This window comes from Hylaeus volcanicus, chromosome 2, assembly GCF_026283585.1.
Source record: "Hylaeus volcanicus isolate JK05 chromosome 2, UHH_iyHylVolc1.0_haploid, whole genome shotgun sequence".
NCBI classification, from domain to species: domain Eukaryota; kingdom Metazoa; phylum Arthropoda; class Insecta; order Hymenoptera; family Colletidae; genus Hylaeus; species Hylaeus volcanicus.
This window is the reverse complement of record NC_071977.1, coordinates 6030563-6048621: the sequence shown is the minus strand read 5'-3', so window position 1 is coordinate 6048621 and position 18059 is coordinate 6030563. Positions and strand designations below refer to the sequence as shown.

At 44.2% G+C, this 18059-nt stretch overlaps 1 protein-coding gene across 1 annotated transcript in view; it reads right to left on the bottom strand.

The window, feature by feature from the left end:
• The window catches only part of LOC128872771 (uncharacterized), a 41863-nt gene that overhangs the window by 22499 nt on the left and 1305 nt on the right, over window positions 1–18059 (bottom strand). The window contains exon 2 of the mRNA XM_054115788.1: window positions 13593–15569. Within this exon, the coding sequence (XP_053971763.1) occupies window positions 13593–15191 (1599 nt within the window). The 5' untranslated portion in view covers window positions 15192–15569. The remainder of the gene's footprint in view (window positions 1–13592; window positions 15570–18059) is intronic.

The following is an 18059-nucleotide window of genomic DNA, read 5'->3' as shown; positions in this document are numbered from 1 at the left end:
TTTTAAACGAGAATCCTAACTAGTTTGTACAGGATCCAGTAACCTATATTCGGTGCCCAAGGCACTCTAATCTCGCCACGTTCGATTCTTTTAAACCCGCCAAGGTTTTATCCGAGTCCACCGCTTAGCACTTGAAAACCCGACTCGCGAAACTGTTAACCTATTCGACTGATTTCGTACGAGATATTTCGTCAATCGTGACCTTATGTACGAGCCTCTGATTTTACTTGGGTTCCCAGTCGACGACATTACGCTAGAAAAGACGCCCACGTGCGTTTCTATCGGCGTGCAGTTTAAGTATAACAAAGTCAAGCAGTGATGGGGAAATGAGTCATTAGGTTGAACAGAAAAAAAACGTTTAAAATTACGTGTGAAGTCATCCCCGCGTAAATATTCTACCCACCTTCGGGGCTATTGTTAGCTTCTTTCCTGCAGGTGACCTTTTGCAAGAAATTATCAACTTTCACGCAACGAAAAAATTCGAAGATCGCTGCGAAGAAGTAAAGTTCAAAGTAGAAACAAGATAAAACCTGGTCGATGGATAATCGTTGGTTAATTCGATCGAATTGTAACTTTGACGAGCTCAGCTATGAATATTAAGACGCGATCTAGTAAACGAATCGATGATCCGCGATAAGGATCGTTGCGAAACTATTAACTAATCCAAGAGTATCTTTCACCGAATCGAATCGAAGTTACGATCCCGTCGGTCGTTTTGTGGGGCAACGGGAAAATATTCCGTCACTTTCCAATTCATCGCGGTTGCCTTGCTCGAGCGAGTCTAGGATCCAGCGATCCTGCGCGTCGAGCAACCTCCTCTTCCAGTGGTAATCGGGCGATCATTAAAACTTTCGAAATGTATGCTACATGTTTACAACAGTTGAGGAGGTATTATGGTTTGTTGCCCCCGAAAACGATCGATAAGGATTTTACCATAAACGAGGCTCTTTCCCAATCTGGAGCACTCTTTTTAAGTAATTATCTTTACCTCTCCGAATTCCAAAATACCTTTCACGCGAGGTCCGACGAAATTAACTTTCCAGATACGAAGCGAAGGAAGCTCTCGAGGCTGACAATTTAATTGCCCCTTTCGAAACGAGAAGATAAACGACACGCAGCGAATCGAGGGCCGGATCTCGATGCGTCTAATATTAATTTACGAATAAACGAGTGTCTCTTTTCGAGAGTGGAGGGTTTTGGTCTGGATTCCCGCGGACTTCCGGCGTTTCGCGCGGGATCTCGTGGAAAGAGAGAGGATTCCCGACCGCGTTCGTATCAGGAATGAGCGAACCACGGAACGGGCCGGCCCGTATATCTCGTGGCTGGTAATGAATCGGTCGTACAACGAAAATGAGCGAGGAACGAGAAGCCCGTAACAGAGGCTCATTAGAGAGTGTTCGTACTCCATGGCCAACGCGGCGTGACCGGCTTTCTCGTTTGCTTCGAGCATTCTTTATTTCGCCGCAGGAAGGAAATGCTCGCGGCGGAGCTTCTTGAGTCACAGGCAAGGTCGTCGTCTTCGTCGTTTCTATCCTGCGGTCGAGGAGCTTCCGAGAGAGATCGTTCGTTCGCCTGGATCAACGATCACGGCCTTTAGAAGGTCCTTTGCTCTCGAGCCGCGGCGCATGCGCCCGATAAGGTGTTACACCAGACGCGGGGGAAACTTTTTGATGGCCGCGTGTCACGAATTCCTCTTAAGGCCGCGTACTTTCACGTGTAGTTAATTCTCTACTGGATCATGAACATCGCAGGAAAGTATTTGTATCATTTTCCTAAGAGAACCAACACGCTGCGTATCAACATTATACGAACACTTGGACTTTTCTGGTTTCAGTGTCTGAAAACAGTTTTTCACGAAAAATTATACTACGACGTGCCAGAAAAAACCTCTGGACACCTATTTGCATCTCCACATGGAAAGAATTAACGTTGCTATAGGTAAAAGGTTGGTTATTATAGCGTGTCAAAAATATACGAACACTTATTAAAACAAGAATTTTTATTAAATTTCGTGTCAACTTCGTTTCATTTATCTCCATGTGGCATTCTACATACGAAACGATCGGTCGAATTACTTTAAATTAATGCTCCTCGTATTTAAAGAAGTTACTTTCATTCTACATACGAAACGATCGATCGAATTACTTTAAATTAATGCTCCTCGTATTTAAAGAAGTTACTTTCATTTCACAGCTCGTGACACGTCCAGTACGTTCTGCTTCACGTAAACGCTACCTACAATTATCGCCCCGAGACAATCTGCCATCCATCAAGCGATTACGAAACTGAATTTTCCTCTCTTTCCGAGGAATCCGACGCGAATAGTCCGATTACACGGTAGTCAACGTCTAAATCGCGTTTAAACGGGAGACAAATGTACGAAGCAAGCAAAAGAAAAAAAAACCAGCGAGGAAAATCAGGTGGAAGCGAAAGGGGGAACGGAGACGTCCGCGGTGAAACGACCTTATTTCGATACCCGCTCGGTTTCCGCACGCCATGTCTGCAATAACGCGGGCTGTCATCAAGCGGGACGTTACCGATAATTTACTGCATTTTCACCGGCCGTTCCGCGAGCATAAACGTAGAAATTACCGTCATGATAATAATTGCGTTCCATGCGACCCGATGCGCGCCGCGAGGACGTGATTTATACCGATAATGCATTACGAAGGGGGGGGAAGTGCGGTTACTTCGATGTCTTCGTCCCAGATTCGTCCTCTTATCGACAGAAAACCAATCGACTGCGGCAGATTCCTCGAGTCACGATTAAAAATAAAATTTCCCCTTTCCAATCAACCCCTCGGGATACTTTCGTCTAAGACATTAAACGAAATCCTAGCTTTCCTCGCGTTTAATGTCTGACAGAAGAAATCGTGCAGCAAAGAGTTCGTTTCTGACGTTGATTTCTCACTAGAAATCTCGGACGTTAGAACAATATTATTATCTTCTTCGAAAATGTACTTCGACGATGCGCAACTCTGGTAAACGCGATACTTTTCCTGCTGATTTCGCCCATCGAGAGGCTCCCGGTCGATCGAAAGGTCCGATAGAGACTCTTGGAAATCGCGAAGGTTCTAGGATCGTTCCACGATAAACATTCCAACGAATCGGGGCCGAGTAATTGGCGGAGTTACGTAAAATTCTGATAAGTTTCGCGCGAAGACGCGAGGAGGCGTTTCAGCCGATTTCGCGTTATTTTCGCCTCGACGGAATTAGAAATAAGGAAAGCATCCCCTCGCCGGTCGCGTGCCACGCGGATTTGCACAATGTATGGTTACGAAAACACCTGAGGGCCCATTAAATTCGAGGCGCGAGAACGGGCCGCCGAGGAAGCGTCAGCGAATGGAATCCGTGTAGATTTCTCGATTAAAATCGCTGGAATTCTTTCGCTTCGAATAAAAGCCAAGATTTGCGATAAACAATCGTAATCTGCAGCGTCGATGCACGATGGCAGATTACGTTGCGCTTCAAACACGAACGTAAAACGGTTACTCTGCTGTCTACGCTAATTTTTGGAACTTTCTTTAAAAATCACGAGCAACAACGAATTCATTTTTTAGTTGTTCATTTTAGGTGTTTATGTAACACGTACCATATTATCGTATTTCCAAACGTAACTTGCTTCACGCTTTTAATATACCGAGAGTAAATCAATCAAATCACGCGTATTTGTTACTAATACGAATGCTTCGGAGTGCATCGGTGATACATGGGAACGTAAACGTCGACGATGGTATTATACTGCGTGTCGTGAAAGTATCGGAACGCTTGCAATCAAGATGTTTAACGAGCAAGATATGTAAATTAATTCAAAGATGTGATCGAGCATACGCTCGTGGAAGCATTAAATTTAAATTGAATGAGAGCTTCGACGGCCAACTGCAGATAGGATCCTTCGATTTTTTAGTCCTCCTTGGAAGAATTTACATTAAGGAAATAGAAAGAAAGCACACGCTATCGATATGTTAAACTGCGCGTTAAATAGAAGTTGAATATAGTAAGCGTACCACTTGTTAAACGTTAACTAAAAATACGTACAAAGAATATTTTTCATTCGAAATTACATAGTGTTCGGGCTCACGTGTAACTTGATGCAAATTGAAAAATGTAGCTAGCGAAGTCCTCGTCGTAAGCTGTACTCAAACAGTCGTCAAGATAAGAGCGATTCGTTTCAAGGAGATACTCTTCGTAAAACATCGAAAGATTGTTCAAAGCGAACAAGTGCATCGCAGCTACGTAACGCGAGCAATCATTCTTCCTTGAAAACTTCCAAGGAAATAACGAGAAGTGCCGTTTTAGGTAGTATTAAAGTGTCGTTCCATAAAAATTAAAATTTAAGAAATTCTTCTAGAACGATGCAACAAAATTTTATATAAAATATTCTTATACGTTTCCTCGTGCAATAGAGCACTGTTATGTGTCCCGTTGACACGGATCCGCGAATCAACGCTAATTCGCAATTTTCAGTAACACGTATAACGTATTTAGCCTTATCCGTCAAATGTCACGCTCAAACAAAAAGGATTATCACCGGTTACGTCAGAGTCGTTCATTAGCCGTTTTTGCAATTGTCATCGTACTAGTTCCCATTCCCGTCCACTCCAAGTACGTTATCTTGAAACGTGAAATCGAACGATTTTTCTAGTTTGTAAGACAACAAAAAAAGATGAAAGCACCACGAAAACCGATCTATTCCAAATGAATATACATCGCAACGTTTCGTGGAATGAACTCAGTGGACACGCTAGTTCCCAACTCGAAGTATTGCTTCGTGCCAGGAAAAAGTCAGTTCGAACTTTTACTCGCTCTATCTTCCGCAATCTAAGATCCAGTCAGACAAGTTTAATTGAACCGGGTCTTTTGTAATGGCCATGCAAAGAAAACGGAACTCGAGTTTACCTCGAAATTACCGAATCTCGTAACCGCTTTTAATTGCACGCAGACTTCTGCTACATCATTAACGCGAACGGCGTCGCGAGGACGTCGGACTCGCGAGGGGCGTCGTCGACGTACCACAACACGAGTTTCGCGATGCTCGTTTACGGAATGCTTCCAAAGAATATTGCGACACGTCTGTGGACAGTTCCCGAGACATTTATTTTCGAGGTACGCGTTCATTCAATGACTGAATGATTTATATAAAAATCGTCGCGACGGTCATTTCCTGCTGATAGCGAATCGGTAATCTCGAAGGCTTTTCCTGGAAAACTGAGTCATTCTCTCGATTATGGGAGCGAGTGTCGTCGACTTTGAGACCAGATGATTTCATTATTTTTGATTCATCGGTAAGGATTAAATCGAATTGTACACTTGCAATTGGTTTATTTTTAATATTTTCCTGTATGTATGTTACCACTGCATAATGTTCTTTTGAACAAAAGTTAAAAAAGTAAACGACAAAATTGTTCAAATAATTGATATTTTGTTTTTGGTTTGGAAAATCAAACTTCTAAGGGTTAAGGGGAATACGGCGCTAGGAAGTAGAACGAAGACGTCTGACTATAATGTCTGACTACGATATCTGACCCGATACACCGTCGCGTAGGTCTTTCTACTTCGCAGAATGGATGCGATTGATTTCTTATCTGTTCAAACGAACCTCCATCGAGGCGGCTTGATTCGAAATTTCAGATTCATCGCGCGAGAAACTAGCAAGGGACAAGGATCGAACTCGAACGAGTCGCAAAAATAGATCCGCCGCGTCTTCGCATTTCACTTCCCCCGCGTGAATGTCGCGATTCTTTTTCCTTTTTCTCTAGCCGAGCAGCCTCGGTTTTATCGTTCAATTTCAGAGAGTCACCGTCGAGATCTCGATCGAGAGACGCCACTTGCTAGAATCTTCGATCTCGACGACTTGTCAAAAGCAACCCCTCGATCGAAGATGACCAGAGTTATCGTTTAGATAAAAACTAAATATTAGCAAACATTTCAAATTTCCATTATATTATATAATTCATAGACCGAACAATTTGAAACAATTTGATACAATTTGAAAAATGTCGTGCAAGTATCCGCGTCTAGAAGGAAAAGAGGCCAGAAATGCGGCGGAGGAACGCGAAGGTTGAACGAGGATAAAACTCTGGACGGGAGGATGGGAAAATATGTCGTGATTTATCGTCACGATGAAGCCGCATCATCGTCAGGACACGAACACGACGTAAATATGATTAACGACTCGGTTGTTCGCGAAGGACAAGGAGACCAGTTCTCTGTTACAGTTCCTTCTTTTACGTTTCGCAGAGTTACCTGAAACGAACGCCTCACTCCCGTGCATAGCGTATACCTCCCCTTTCTTTTTTCATCGTTGAAAGAAAAGAAAAATACGTCTTGCAACCTGTCCACGCGAGCCTGTCACGCCATTACTTCCACATTGATGATCAATTTCGAGAGTACACGGATCGATGTACGGAGGTATCCCGCCTTCGAGTTTTCTAGAGCGTTTGCTCTTGATAATTGCGACACAGGCCACGACGAGTGAATCGACGATTACCCGGCGCTTGACATTATTCCAAATAGTATGATGTAATCGCGTTTACGAGGAGGATTCAGCGACTTAGACGATCTCGTTTAGTGCGACAGATATCGCGTTATGTCGATTCATCGTGGCACTGTACTTTTCCAAACGTCGATCCACGTGGATTATCAATTCGCAATCTATTTAATTTCGCGCGCCTTCGAGCCTCTCTTGGAAGATAATCGTAATGGTCGTAGCGTCGTATCGTGTTGATCCAGAATTATCAAATTTTTATATCGGAATTTGATAGGCAAATACGTTTTGAAAATAGCAGTCCTTGCCAGAGGAATTTTAGTCCCAATCGACCTTGAACCACCGGACGAGTTTAGTCTGACCTAGAGTACTTGTTAGCGATACCAGCTACACTGGATGACTTGGTTTCTTTTTTCTGTTATCAGTGGTATTCATAGACTCACAGGCATGAATTATAAGTACGAATATTTTACTTGGAGTTAGCGGTGCCGCGACGAGCAACACGCTAACAGCGTAACGCGAGCAGTGTTAAACAAACAAAATATGAAGATTAAAGTTTCGCCGAGATTCTTCTGATAAAAATATTCTTCTACTCGAATAATTTTTTTTTGTTTTACTTAAAATAGTTATATATCAAACTTTAATAGTATTAAAGTTAGGAAATATCGTAACGAACTCGCCTGTAAAAATCCCTTACGCAAGGGTTAGCTAACGCCATTTGAACTTTTACTGTTCGATATAAATAGTGCACGATGATCGCTCGATTTCAATGCCGACCCATCGAAAACCTGTTTCTACCTCGACTCGCAACGGCGATTACGACGATTGATAACGAGCCGTGGCACTGGAATTCCAGACAAATCGTCGGCTCGTAAGAATACAACAATGTGTACACAGGTGATTTGTTTAACGACAAGCCTCGTAAGACGGGGGACTGTGTTCCCTCCGGTTGGCAACGGATACAGTCGTCCAGTAAGATGAATTCCTCGCTCGAAAATCGAGGGAAACGGTTCGCCAAAACGTCAGCGAGCCGTCGCGGCATCGAGCGCGTGCCAAGAATCCGTGGGACCGAATTCAGAAACGGGACTGACCCTGCGTCGCGTCGTTCGCGATTTTTTCAATTTCTTCCCGATCGACTTTCGTGACTTTCACCCGAACAACAACTTTCGCGTAAATTGCCTCGCGTCGATTCGCGCGTAATGACATTCCAAGGACGCGACCTCGAGCAACGTCGTTAACTCCGCGAGGAAAACCGCGGTACTCGATTGGTCTTCAATTTATTTCAATCAGCAACGCAGCGGTCGCTGAAAGTCTTGCGTCTAGCAATAGTTGCTCGGAGTTGGACGTAGTAGATGGAACAGGCTTTTTTAGAATAACAAAAAAAAAACCTGATACATGGAAGAAATTAACACTGAGACACGTACAACTGTATCTTTGTAACTAGAGAGAGGAGTGGTAAAATCCACTAATTGAAAAGACATACTAAAACAAGGCATCTTTAGAGTTAGGCAGCTCCGATAGTGAAGCTCCCCTAATTCAAAAGACATCCTGAACCGAGGCATCTTTAGAGCTAGGCAGCTCCGATTGTTAATAATTGAGTGACTTTGAAAAGAAGTTTGAGTCACGTGTTTTAAACAGATACTGTTTGGTGCACATTGCACTTGCACTACCGTATAAATACTCGTCGAAATCACGCGAGAATTCCTGTCCTGGAACAATAACGTCGCAATAAAGGAACTGGGTGCAGTTTGAAAGTGCTTAGGACTCGGATCTCAATAACGACGAGATTAATGGAATTGGGTGCAGTTCGCGAGCGTAGGAGACATTGACCTAGGCACGAATCGCAACGGCGATACCAGCTACGATAGAGGAACAGATCTGGGCGCGGTTCGCGAGCGTGGAAGAGTTTGACCTACGGCACAAATCGCAAAGATCCTCCGGAACGTCGGCGAACACGGCGATGGGTTTATTTTTAAACGAAACGTTCGCGATACGTCGGGGGAATCACCGTGGCCGTACTCAATTTCCTGTTGACCTATTTATATCATACCTAACCGGCGAGAAACAACGCTCTCGTCAAGGTTCTCGGGTCGGTTCGATAGCTCACGATAACACCGATGCCCGACGATCATCCAGAAGACGATAGACATTTTTCTTTGCTAGTATTCCATGTACTATTTTAGATTTCAAGCTTTCGAGGGTGCTTGTAGTATTCATAGCTTACAGAAGGTTGCTGGGTTTGATATCAGCTTTTTGCCTACCACAAGTTTACTACGATTCGCAAACGTTGCATTTTTAGAGTTAGGTAGCTCCGATACCGAAGCTCCCTTGGTTCAAAACACATCCTGAACCAAGGCATCTTCAGGGCTGGGTAGCTCTGACATTGAAGCTCCGACACTGAAGTTCCCCTACATCAAAGGACATCCTGGACCAAGGCTAGTTTAGAGCTAGGCAGCTCCGATACCGAAGGTCCCCTGGTTCAAAACACATCCTGAACCAAGGCATCTTCAGTATTGGACCTACCTAGGAGAGTTGGAAAACCATGAATACTCCATACACTATTATCGCACGCTACTGGAGCACACGGAAAACATAAATATACCTAGGATATTAATATTTCCTTCTGACTGCACTCTGCATACGTTTAACATACATCTCGTTTACATTTGCATAGACTGTAAGGGCGTAACGCACGCGGTCGCGTACAAAATCCACGCCAATTTCCCAAGAAATGACTAGAAATGACTTTCTAGAAGATTGATTCGGAGTCGAGCATTCCTGCTTTCCAGTCGTGTCCACGAAGCACGTGCACGTCCCGGAGGACTGCGTGGATCGGGGGAGCATTTTTTCCCGTCGCGAGAAAGAGGACCGAGGACAAGAAGCGACGCAGGTACGCCGATCCGCGGATAAGGGGGCCAGGTGGTTAAGAATGGAGGATAGCCGTGGAATGCGCAATAGAGGAAGCGGTTGCAGAGAAGAAGGAAATTGTGACTTGTAGCATCCTTCCAGGACATCGTGCCTGGTGTAGCACCGCGCAAGGAGAAACTTCTGCGCAGTGAACGTTACGCATTTCTACGGAAGACTTTTCCTTTGAAGCGAGGAGCTGTAGTCGCAACGAGTGTATCCTCGCGCTGCTATCGCGCGTTACAATGCGTGCAACTATGGCATTCGTGGAATAGAGAGATTCCCGATCGAAAGAGCGGTACGAGAATATTAAACGACGCACAGCGGGATGTCGTCGCTGCTCTTTTTCGATGGTTCTCGCGATACCAACGGACTAATTAAACGATTCGATGTTCCGTCGTGCGTAAAACGATTCTGGAATATATAATCTGTCACGAGAGCACCGGGTATTCACGACTTCGCATCTATTTATACAAATAAGCGAAGCGCGTCTACTCGACCCTCGGAAACGCGTAAAAAGTCGACGAGCTGCAGCCAGCCCTGACCAACATAGATCCAAGGAGATGATGTTCCTAACGATTCACGATAATAAAGCCTCGGAACAAGGAAGAACGTGATTTACGCAAATGTGAAACATGATTCCCCCGTGAATCGTTATGTCACAGTGTTTCCATCGCGATGCAACACCGAGTTGCACCGTTGTTGCAATTTCGATCGCAGTCGGATGGCGCCTTCGACCCTTTGCGTCCTGAATTCTTTTAATAAGGGAAACCGTCGTTGCAGAAATCGCTCTGTCGTTCGGATGTCGTGATTCTAAAAATTGTATGCATTTATGATGCAAACGAGTACAATCAGTCCCATAAGTATTTTATCCTCTACGTGCATTGAAGACATTTTTCCAAACGATATGGTCAGTTTTATGTTTCCAAATAAAGATTTTATTGTAAATACGTACAGGAGTGAACTTGACACGCGCGTATATTTATGATGAAAAATTTATTTAGTAACATCAAACCTACTATTTAATTTAGACACGTTTCTTTAATAGGGACATAAGGTACGAATATTTATGGGATCGACTGTAAGTGTTTAACGTAACCAAGGGCACGTGCATTTATGCAAAGCAAGATATTTATTAATAGAGTATATATTCCAGCTGCATTTCCATATTAGCGCACCGCATAAATGCATAAAATCTAATCTAGACGTCAGGATTTGTATTTTGTACTGGGAAGTGGAATCGCGAACCTATTACCGCAGCTTCTTTTGTAATTTCCGAGTCGAATTCAGTTTCATCGACTGCTCCACATCGGCAAACGTATAGAACAATAGTTTGGCGCGCGGTGTCTGGGAAAAGTAGACGATATCATTGTATGTTTAGGTGAATGAACTTTTCGTGCGTTGGGTGTGAACGACGAGCGGTGGGTGCGAAAGGAGATCGAGCGACTGCTTGAGATGCAAGGATCGCTTTCGAACGAGTTGCGTTAAAGTGCTTCGAAGAATGCACGCTGCGGTTTTTAAATTAGAGTTAATCGTTCGTTAACGTTGCGTTGGTTACAGTCGTATATATCACTAAAGTCTAAAAGTGTCCTGTATAAAATGATTGATTACATGTAACGGTAATAAACTATAATCAGAGTGATTTATCGTACTATTACATGTAATAATTCTATGCTCCTTATCTCACGATCACCTAGCAATGCTCTGCATTCCTACAATAAAACCGATTCGTGTCTTTATTCCTGAACGCTTCTCGAAGTGAAATTATTTAAAATTTCTGCTAACTGCACGAAGCGAGCCTAAAACGCCTCGTTCTTCCGAGGCGATTTGCTTTCTACCAGTTCGCAGCTAGCGTTGATTGAAATTCTGATCCACATATTCGAGCACCAGGCGCGATAATCGGATCGGGAATCGAGAAACGGTTACAAACGAAACGGAGAGAAATTCATTTTGCCCCGCGGCCGGAGAGAATCGTCGAGGGCGGAAAAAAAACACGCCTTTTTATGCTCGTTACCAGCGAGTAATCGCGTGATTATTATAGGAATTAATTTTACAAGAACGTTCGGGGAACGCAGCACGCACTCGTATCTAATCTTCGCCGATGATAATCTACAACGAGAGATAACGCGCATCGGCATTGCGAAACGAGCGGCTGGCATGCGCGGTACATAATGTACTCGAAAGAAAAACAGTGAAAACTGTGTTAAGGAGAAAAGATTTCCTATTTTCATGATAATTCACTCGAGAATTCTAATCGGGGAACTCGGTAAACCGCATCTGGAAATTCTAATCTAAATGGAATTTCGAACAATGAATAAAAGATCCCGATTTATTTGTCAACGCTAAACCCACCACGATCTGTCGAACGACCGCTTTCCAACTTTTGTATACGGTTCTTGTATACAAAATAAAAATGATATACAATCGTTTCATATATTATTGAGTTTAGTATCACGTGAAATATTTTTGCATGCAATTGAAAAAACAGTCATTCAATCGATGAAATAATACCATATTTAAACGTCGATCTAATAAAAACTTTAATGAATCGAACGGTGAGAATAAATGTCCACGGAGTGTTTTTATTCGCGATCCATTATTCAGGAAAATCCTGACCATCCTCGATTCTAATTGCGAATTCCTAAACAAGAACCGAGCCAGGAGTACGCGCTTGGAATAAAATATGTAGCGTTCGAGGTAAAGCTTCCTTTTTTTTTTTTTTCGTTACGAAACGAAGCTACCCGATGATAGAAATACGTGGAATCGCTCGTCCGCTTCGTTTGCTTCTGTTTAGAATTATTCATTAATGAAATTGAACACGTTGTTCGTGGCTTCCACGTTAACAGGTTTCGAACTTATAGAACATTTTGCAGCGAACGATCCATGTGTCCTCGATTCAGTTTGATGCACCTTTGGGCACGTTTTTTCGAAGAATCTCGTTCACGTTCCACGATTGCTTACATTCCGACCAGTGTGTGTATATACACGTACGTTATTGCGCTTACTTTGCGATAACTATAATGGTTATTACTCGATACACCGAGTGGACCAAATGGAAACACTCGAATGTCTCCGTGGCTTATCGTTACGTACGTAAAAAACTACTCGAAACGAAGTTGAACGATCAAACGGTAACAAAAGCAGAATCGAATATAATACAGAGTCTCCTTATTAATTCGACATCGGTCCTTCACATCTATTTCTATCCTTACTTCTTGTAAAAAATATCGGACGACACCCACCATTTAGGTTACATGCATAAACGATAGTTTAATAGCTTGGTCTCATCTCTGTTACACTCAACGCTTAGGTCACTACTTCAAGGATCACATTAAACTTGTCGAGCTCTACTTCGCGAGATAAACGGACCACCCTGTACCTCAGATACATGCTCCAAATACGATATTAGTCTATCATTTTTCTAACAGCCTATCGTTATCCCATATTCGATCTATCGTTTCGGAGTCGAGCTTCTTTAGATTCCTTCGTTTAGCGCTCCTCTGTAAAACCGTTACATTTGCATAAAATATATTTTTATACGCAACTGAAAACTTGGGTCGTTACTCGAATTCGATGCTACACTTACACCGTTTAGGAAGTTACTCGCGTTTTAATACGCGAAGCCTTTATCTCATTACTGCTCTTACGATCCAATTAATCGGATTATTATATCTGCAAACTCCTATGATAATTATGCAAATTTCTTTTTTAGGTCGTTAACGTCTTTCCTATCTAATTTACGTAAAACACCGAGGTATGCATACGATTAATTCAATGTGTTCAACTACCGCGTCAAGTACTATAAACGCACTTTTCGACTACTACCGTATCTTTATCTATCCATTCGTTTAACAAATGGACCATTTAATCCACTAGACTTTATCCACGGTGCCCTCGGAGATTTTGACGATGCTTGCAGGTGCCTTGCTAAAATGTTAAAGTCGAAGCCTTGTGTCGACAAAATCTCAACTGGTTACAAGAACTATCCATCCCAACATTCCGCAAATGCGTTCCTCCGTATATCACAAAAATCCCCAGGGACACGACTGCAGGTCTCCTCGAAACTCTGGTCCTATTTTATTCAACGCTCAATGGAATATGCAAGGTGAAACCAGATCGCGAGCCATGGTTTCGAGTGGAGATGGTCGAAATCCGCAAAGAAAATAAAAGCAACCGATGGAAAATAAATAGGCGAGCCTACCTTGAAGACCTCCGAAAAGAATCCAGCCCCGATCTTCTCCATGTAGAAGTCATCCAGCCGATTCAACGAGGCGACCGCATGCCTCAACGCCTGGCAGGAAGCGCCTGTCCTCCTTTTAGAGCCGGTATCCTGATAGGTATCGGTAGGACACACGTTCAGGTTGCAGATATTGCTTTCCATCTCGGTCGGTCGCCATGGATCACGGCACTTCTCTCGATCCTTGTAGCTCCTCGGCGAAGACTGGAGCTCGGTAGGTAGGTCTTGCGGTAAACAGGAAGCGCAGCTCTGCTGCAACGCGTCACTGTTGCTTTTCGTCCAGTCCTTCGACGGCGTGGAGGTGGGAAAGTCCCCTCTGCAGTTTCTCTCGCAGCTACCCGCCGACGAGGATGGAACGCCCAATGAATCCACGACGTCCTTGTCGCCGTACGACTTGCTCGTCGATTTCGAACAGGAGGATTCACCGCCTATCGATTGAAGCGCGGAAATCGTCGAGAAATCGACGACGATGGAGTCCGGTTCGTCGATGGATTCCGTTTGTCGAGGCTTGGGTTGATGACCAGCGTCGGAGGACCTCGTCGAAGACTTCATCGACGAGGGAACGACCGTCTGCGCGACGTTTCTCTGAGACTTCCCTGGTAAATGTTCTTTCCCGAGGAACTCTCGATTGAGGGGAACGTGCTTCTTCGCCAGCTTCGAGGGCTCCTTCGAGCCAGGGTCGACGTTCAAGCTGCTCAGACTAGTAGAACAAAGTACTCGTTGCGATTTGGCGAAGCTTGGGCAGTTGGGGTTGGAGGAGCATTTGTGGATGGCGGAAGAGTTCCTCGCCGCGAGTCCTGTGTGGCTTCTCGCGTGGCTGGACGTCTCTTTGGAGTACTTGGAACCGTTCTTCCCAGCCGAGGAACTGGTAGCCTCGGTCCTGCAGGGTCTGCTCACCTCGGCGAACGCCACGGACGCCTGGGAATAATTGGACGTTGAGCCCGACGGCTGAGACCCGGTACAGAACTCTGCTCCCCCGTTGCTCGAGTCTTTGACCCGCCACTTGGACTTGTCGTCAGCGGAAGGTGGCTCGGTAACCAGCGAGTTGCTCTCCTTCGACCTGCGTGGCTTCTTATCGCTGATCGTGGGACACTCGGTGGGCGTGCACGTTTCCTTGCTTCTCCTGACCTTCGATTTGTCTTCGACGAGGGAAGACGTCTCGGTGGCCGCGGCGGTGCTACAATTCTCCTTTGATCTCCAAGTCTTCGACTTGTCCTCCGCGGAGGATTCAGCGAAAGGGCTCGACGCTTCCTTGAGTCTCTTGGCTTTCGACTTGTCCTCGATGATGGACGGCGTGTCGAGTATGATGGAAGAGTTACAGCTCTCCTTCGACCTCCACAGCTTCGGCTTCGAGTCCTCTACGACCGTGGAGGGAGCTTCGGAGACCACGGGGACATAGCTGTCCTTCGATCTCCAGGGCTTCGACTTCTCGTCTGCCTGGGGGGCTGGCGTCTCCTCCGCCGTGAAACACGGCAGACACGTCGTCCCCGTCGGCCTGGCGCAGGATTTCGACGAGCTACTGGGTGGTCCCGGCGTATTCGACGGCGGCACCTTACCAAACATTTTCACCGCTATTACGCGAAGATTGAGCAGCTTGCACAGGGACGGAACAACGTCGCCGCTGAGTCCCGCATCACACGGATCGTTGGCCACTTCCTCGGGGGACCTAGACGAACGATCCTCGATAGGGAAGACTTCCAACGCGACGAGCTACGTCCTTCGAGGGGCGGTAGCTCGGCATCTCAGGATCACATTTACATAGATGGAGGTATCTACGGTCGCGTTTGGCAGTAGAATCACACTCCGGAAATCACAGTCGGACTAGGACATGGTCATCCTAGCAAGGGACGCAGTGCGGCAACCGGTCGACAGCGACAATCACATGGAATATCCGCAACGGCGAAACTTGGCACATCTCTGTCCTCGAACGCTTTGGCCTTCCTAGAAGAAACATGCGTTTCAACGCATCCTCGCGATACCTATGTTTCCAAATTTCTTTTTATTAACACATTGTCGACCAGCACGAAAGCCACTTCTTGACACCGGCTATTATCCCCTAATTGAATGTTAAATCAATCTAAAATAAACAATCTAAATAAACACCGATAAATTTGATTTATATTTTATCAACATTATGAATCGAAATGAAATATTTTACATACGGAACGCGACGAGTAAAGCTTTTGGAATATTCTATGTCGCTTTGAGTTTTATAAATTGCAATAGATAACGCAAGTGCAAACAGGAGTTTACTCGTGACCGATCAACAATGTGGTATTACTATTAGGCGCAGGAATCAGCTTGAGTAAAAACATTTCTGGTGGATTGAATCTATGTTCATACAAGTCTCGACCTGGTGGTCATTACAATTTATCCGTACAAGGGTAAACACGAATTCTCCACCTTCACGGAATCAATTTCTACGCCTAAAGGTCGATTCAGACTATACGACACGTACCGGCACCGACACGACAAAACATTAAAACACGCGTTTTAATGGAACTATTCACACTTAACAGACACCGACCTGAACGTTCCGTCAACAGGAATAGCGTGAATAGTTCCATTAAAACGCGTGTTTGAATGTTTTGTCGTGTCGGTGCCGGTACGTGTCGTTGCCGGAACGTGACGGTCCATGTCGTATAGTCTGCATCTAACCATTATTTTTGTAACACAGTCTGAGCTATCAAATTTTCAAATGGACACCGCGGTGTAATGCTTATCGACATTCCAGTTGCGCATCGGTGGACCTTGATGCAAAAATGATGGTGGAAAAACGTTTAAAATAGAACGACTGCGGAAACATACACAAACACGTTCGAAAGAAGTTCTGGAGCGATATAATAGGTTGTTTCAAATGGAGTACGAAGGCTGCAATTTTTCAACGAGACAATGACTCGCGGAGTACTTGAAAGAAAACGAAGGAGTGGTTCACTTGGAATACGTAATGCGTGTATCTTCTCTTGTGTCGGCTATAATTACGGATCACAATTAGCGAAGATAGATCAATACGAGGAAGAAACTAATTAGGAGGACTTCGCGGACACAATTTCTAAAGAACTGTCGGGACTTTGACACGTTACCATTACACGCTCAACAGCTGTTCAGCAAAGAAGGAACGATGATGAACTAGAATCTCTAACAAGAAAAAATCGAGGCTAAGAGCTTACTTTTGGAGTTACTCAAGGTATGCAAGTAGCGTGAACCACCCTGTATATACTTGTATTTATCGTATACAATGGTAAAAATAGTATCCTCCGACTAATAAGAATGAAATAAAGGTAAAGGAGGAAGAAGTCAAGAACCCTTATAAATAAAACTCATTCACTCTCTACTGATACGTATATTACACACAAATATTTTATATATCTTTTATAGATAAATACGTTCATACAAAGGCTCTTCCGTGTGCACCGTTCGCAACGATGGCAATATTTCTTAGCCAGAAATTCTCGGGTTTGCTTCGCGATTCCGCTTTCGAATGATCACCGCGACGTCGCTGCAAGTATCCCTGTGTTTGCAAATGAAGCATAGTTCCGGAACTGTTAACGCGAATTTTGGCGCTAGACGAAACTTCGAACCTGTATCGAATAATAAATACGAGTTCCTAGTCCCAGGAATGCGGACGGATTCGTTAAATAACGCCAACGCGGTCGTGTGCTCGCGCACGATACGTTACACGGTTCCGAACGACGATTTGATTTACAAAACAGCGCTACTTCTTCAAACGGGACGGCAGATGAACGTTTTCACACGCGAGAAATTTCAGATAAATTACACAGCACGGTTACCAGATCGCGTACGGTTTAATTGGGAACGCAGCGAGTGCGTTTCTATTAGGTTGTCCGAAAAGTTTCTTTCCCTTTATTAATAAGTAATACATGCACAATAATTTATGTTTTATGTTACATTACTGAATTGTGCACGATTCATTTTGCTCCATTACTGTTACAACATGAATATATATGAAATTAGATTGTCTATATAAACACGATCACATAAAATAATTGAGTGCAACTCGCGAAAGAAACTTTCGGGACAACCTGATACAAGGCGAAAAGTGGTTGCATCGAATATCACGATTCGGAATCGTGTCCCAGTTTTTGTTGTTTTTGTTTTTTTTTTTTTAAATAGTTACAGTGCTCACAGTATCGCTTTCGATAAACAGCAGTCTCGCAAGTAGCTTCTACGGTCGCATAAACAAGTCACGGTAACAAACATCACGGTTTCATCAATTTTTTTTAATTTGCAAAACTAGGAACGAAAGCTTTTAATTTTTATCGGTGGCGATGGCACGCGCGCGGCGCCGCTATAAAGTTCGACCAGTCGAAGAATCAAAACAGAAAGACAACAAACAGTCTATCCGTCGTTAAAAATCCACTGAAAACGCGAATAATATCACAGCTCGAATTATTATGTAAAATAAGGTCG